This window comes from Octodon degus, unplaced genomic scaffold (assembly GCF_000260255.1).
Source record: "Octodon degus isolate 3935 unplaced genomic scaffold, OctDeg1.0 scaffold00146, whole genome shotgun sequence".
Classification (NCBI taxonomy): Eukaryota; Metazoa; Chordata; class Mammalia; order Rodentia; family Octodontidae; genus Octodon; species Octodon degus.
Genome location: NW_004524722.1, coordinates 5,642,887 through 5,647,219, shown reverse-complemented (window position 1 = coordinate 5,647,219; position 4,333 = coordinate 5,642,887). Strand labels below are relative to the sequence as shown.

Here is a 4,333-nt window from a genome sequence, read left to right as displayed (position 1 = left end):
AGACAGAGGTCTGTAGGAAAGGAAACAAGAGTAATCACAAGTTCAGTAGTGGTGTGGTTATAGAACAAGGATCAGTAAGCAAGGGGCTGAAGCAATTAAACCAAAGAGGAGGGCTCTGAGTAACATTTGAGTGCAGGAGAGTGATGAGGCATAGTTTAGAATGCACCCAGCACGGGTATCACTTGCACTCAAGAGACTTAATCAGCTCATAGACGGTACTAAGAGAGACTTCACTAAGACTTACTATGTTTTACTTATTGAAGAAGGTGATGGCTAATAACTGGTGGGAAGAAAGGAGAAAAGAGTTTTCTAGGAGCCCGGGTAATGGCTCAGTAGAATAAGTGCTTGCCTGGCAAGTGCAAGGGTATGAGTTCAATCCCCAGTTCTAAAAAAAAAGTTTTCTATCATTGGTGAGAGGCTTAAACTCTGGGAAGGATATCACACTGGAAGAAAAAGATGACCCTCAAAATATCAGATAATATTCTGGAGAAAGAGGCAAACCTGTGTCATATCAGGATATTACTGGGCACCAGAAATTCTACTATGACGTCTCTCATTCCTTAGCTTTCCATAGTCTTTGCTACTGGAATATCAGGAGCCCTGTGTTTTCTGGTCTGTGACACTGACTGTCTCTTCCACTGTCTCACCTCACTTCACTCCAGCTGCATTTTTCTAAAAGCAAGAGACCCTCATGAGCAACTTTGGGACGAACATTTCAAGTACAAGCAGTGTCACACTAATGGGTTTTCCTGAGATGGAGAGCCTGGAGCACTGGCTGGCTGCCCTCCTCCTGCTGCTCTATGCTATCTCCATCCTAGGCAATGCCCTCATTCTCTTCATCATCAAGGAGGAGCAGAGCTTGCACCAACCGATGTACTACTTCTTGTCATTTTTGTCTGTCAATGACCTAGGGGTGTCCTTTTCTACACTGCCCACTGTGCTGGCATCTATGTGTTTTCATGCTCCAGAGATTTCATTTGATGCCTGCTTGGCCCAGATGTTCTTCATCCACTTTTTCTCATGGACAGAGTCTGGGATCTTGCTGGCCATGAGTTTTGACCGCTATGTGGCCATCTGTAACCCACTGCGCTATTCCTCGGTGCTCACAAATGCCCGTGTTGCCCACATGGGCTTTTTCATTGTTGTCCGAAGCTTCTGCATGGTCTTTCCCCTTCCCTTCCTCCTGAGGAGATTGCCCTTCTGTAAGGCCAACGTGCTGACTCATTCCTACTGTCTGCACCCAGACTTAATCCGCCTGCCCTGTGGAGACACCACCATCAACAGCATGTATGGCCTTTTCATTGTCATCTCTGCCTTTGGGGTGGATTCTGTGCTTATCCTCCTCTCTTACGTCCTCATTCTCCACTCTGTGCTGGCCATTGCCTCCCAGGAGGAAAGACTTAAGTCCCTCAACACATGTGTGTCCCATATCTGTGCTGTCCTCATCTTCTATGTGCCCATGGTGAGCGTGTCAATGGTCCATCGGTTTGGGAAGCATGCCCCTGAGTATATGCACAAGTTCACGTCCCTGATTTACCTCTTCGTGCCTCCAATGCTTAACCCTATTATCTATTCCATCAAGACTAAAGAGATTCGTAGAAGGCTGCACAAGATGATTTGGACTGCTAAATTCTGATCAGCATTCTGAAAAGCTTCATATCCTAAAGGCTTTTAAATATATTGCTGTTTGATTGAATCAGTGTAGACTTTCAAAGGCTTAAATCTTTTTCTATGCATGGATCTAAGTTTTAGGGTCTGACATTAGTTACTCAATATAGCCTGCCTACAACCCAGAATTTAAAGCATCAAGTTTCCATTTATTGTAATGAACCATGTCACAGGTTGTTACAAATAACTTCTAAAAGAGCAAAGAAGAAAGAGTGCTTTGAATTAGATCCTTTTTGACCAAAAATATTCATGACAGTGGCCATCCAGATAGCTCAGTGGAATAAAGTGCCTGCGCAGGCACAGAGCAGTGGCTTTGATTGGATCTCTGGGGTGCTGTGCTGTCCTTTCCCCCAGGGCACATGAAAGGAAGACTGAGACTGGGCGTGGTTGTGGGTGCCTGTAATCTCAGTGCTTGGGAGGCTGAAAACAGAATCACTGAGTCTAACCTATATAGTGAGTCTCTGTAGACCCTATACCAACTAGATTAAAAAAAAAAAAAGCTCTTGACATTTCTGCTTTCAAGTAAATTTTAAAAATGAATATGTGTATGCACTTTTGAAATTAGAAACCATATTGTTAAAAAAAAAAAGAAACCATACTGTTGAGTTCAGTATATGCCACTCTATAATAATTACACAATTCAAATCGACATCACGGGCACAAGGACGAAAGAGAAAATGCTTGTGCAATGCTGAAAGATACTTTTTTTTTTTTGCCCTGATGCTGCCTTAAGGACAGGTCTGGTAAGGCATGTGGTGCTGGAGATTGAACTGTGGTCCCTTGTGCCTGACTGGGTTTGCCCAAAGAGGCAGTTAAACCACTGAGCTAAGCTGCAGGCCTCCATGAATGATACTTCTTTGTACTCCAGAGAAAAATCAAATAAGAAAGCCAATGAAGGAGCCATCCTACCATCCCTTCTACTCTTGAGAAGCCTCTTCATTACCCTGAGAAAACCACCTTTGTCCATCGCATAGAGAGAAGAATGGCAAGTGAGGTAATTCTATGCGCAAGTGTGAGCAAAATGAAAGAAAACATAGAAGACAAAAATAAACCACTGGTTCTCTGAGTTATATTGACAATAGGATTATTCTTTTCTTACTTTAAAATGTCTTTTCATATTCTCTCTCTCTCTCTCTCTCTCTCTCTCTCTCTCTCTCTCTGTCTCTCTCTTTTTTTTTTGAGACAGAGCGTCATTATGTGTACCAGGTTGGCCTCAAGCTTGAAGCAATACTTGGCCTCAGCCTGCCAAGTGCTGTGAGGACAGGTGTGTGCCACCATGACCTGCCTGTCTTTTTATATCCTAACATGACAGTTTAGTTATCAACCACACAACTAAGTTCAGTATATGCACCTCAATTTCAACTAAAACACTGAATAGTCATATGACAGGCACAAAGATGCTCTAGAAAGTGTTTGTGGGATACAGAGGACTCCTTGTAACTTTCATTCCAACATATATGTGTTCTGACTTCCTGCTGCCTAATGAAGGTGGACAATCCCTAAGTAACAGAAATTACAAAAGCTTTTCTTTGAATTATATTTTTAAAATAATATACAACATTAAAATTATAGATAATTATATTTTTCAAATTATAAGTTGTTCATATATAAGTATTTCACAGTGCAATTATGTCTATATAAATTTTAAACCTATTCAGAATATTTTTCAAAACTGAACTAATATATGTACATGTATTAACTCTACACAAGGATTGTAAACATATGCTGCAAATAGGTGTTCACTAATAAAAAATAATGCTAACTCGTTCACTTTATTTGAGTTGTATCATACAATTTTTCCTTCTATAAACTTTTATTTATATATTACTTATAGTGTTCTTACAAATGTTTAGTCTGTAAATACTGAATACTGCTTCATCTTGAATGTAATAATAAATTTGCATTCTTTCTTGAAAAACTGATGTGTGAAATATTTTCAATCTAGCTCCTATATTCCAGCTCTATAAAGTTTTGAATATTTCTGTTGAATAAGAATTTTAAGTTTATTTTACTAATCTTTTCTACATTTTAAATTTATAAGCCAGGGAGCTGGGGAGATAGCTTAGTAGAATAAGTGCTTGCTTGGCAAGAGTAAGGGCCTGAGTTCAATCCCTGGTTCTGAAAAAAAAAAAAAAAAAGAAAAGAAAGAAAGAAAGAAAGAAAGAAAGAAAGAAAGAAAGAAAGAAAGAAAAAAGAAATTTACAAGCCAGATTTTCTTTCCATTTTGCTCGATCAAGTACCAAAATGTCTCTTGGCCAACTGTGAATTTTCAACCAGTCCCACAGTTATGGAGGAATTCATCTCAGTTGTCTTTATTGGGCGTGGCTATAGGTAGATAAAGAAAGGACTCTCAGTTGTGTTCATTTATATTCTGCCTTTCACTGTGAAACTATGATTCACCCCACAGGAAGCTTGCATCTCCCATGTTTGGTTAGCCTTGAGTCCCCGTCTGTATACTGCCCTACAGTGCTCATGGACACCTCCTGCACCCCTTCCTGCAATGCCCCTCCATCACACTGCAGGTGTTGTAAGGAGCCAGTGTGGAAGTTAAAAAGAAATTGACCTGAATGTAGCACAGTAGTTACTAGACATTGGGAAGACAGGGGTGGGGAGAGAGAGATTTGATTAGTACACTGATTGGTAACACTGAATCCGTGCATCAGCA

At 40.4% G+C, this 4,333-nt stretch overlaps 1 protein-coding gene across 1 annotated transcript; it reads left to right on the top strand.

Annotated features, from left to right (window-relative positions):
- The first annotated feature begins 691 nt into the window (after positions 1-691).
- On the top strand, positions 692-1,636 carry LOC101566755 (olfactory receptor 51I2-like). The gene has a single exon (XM_004642110.1). The coding sequence runs from the start codon at positions 692-694 to the stop codon at positions 1,634-1,636; it is 945 nt and encodes a 314-aa protein (XP_004642167.1).
- Positions 1,637-4,333: the final 2,697 nt, after the last annotated feature.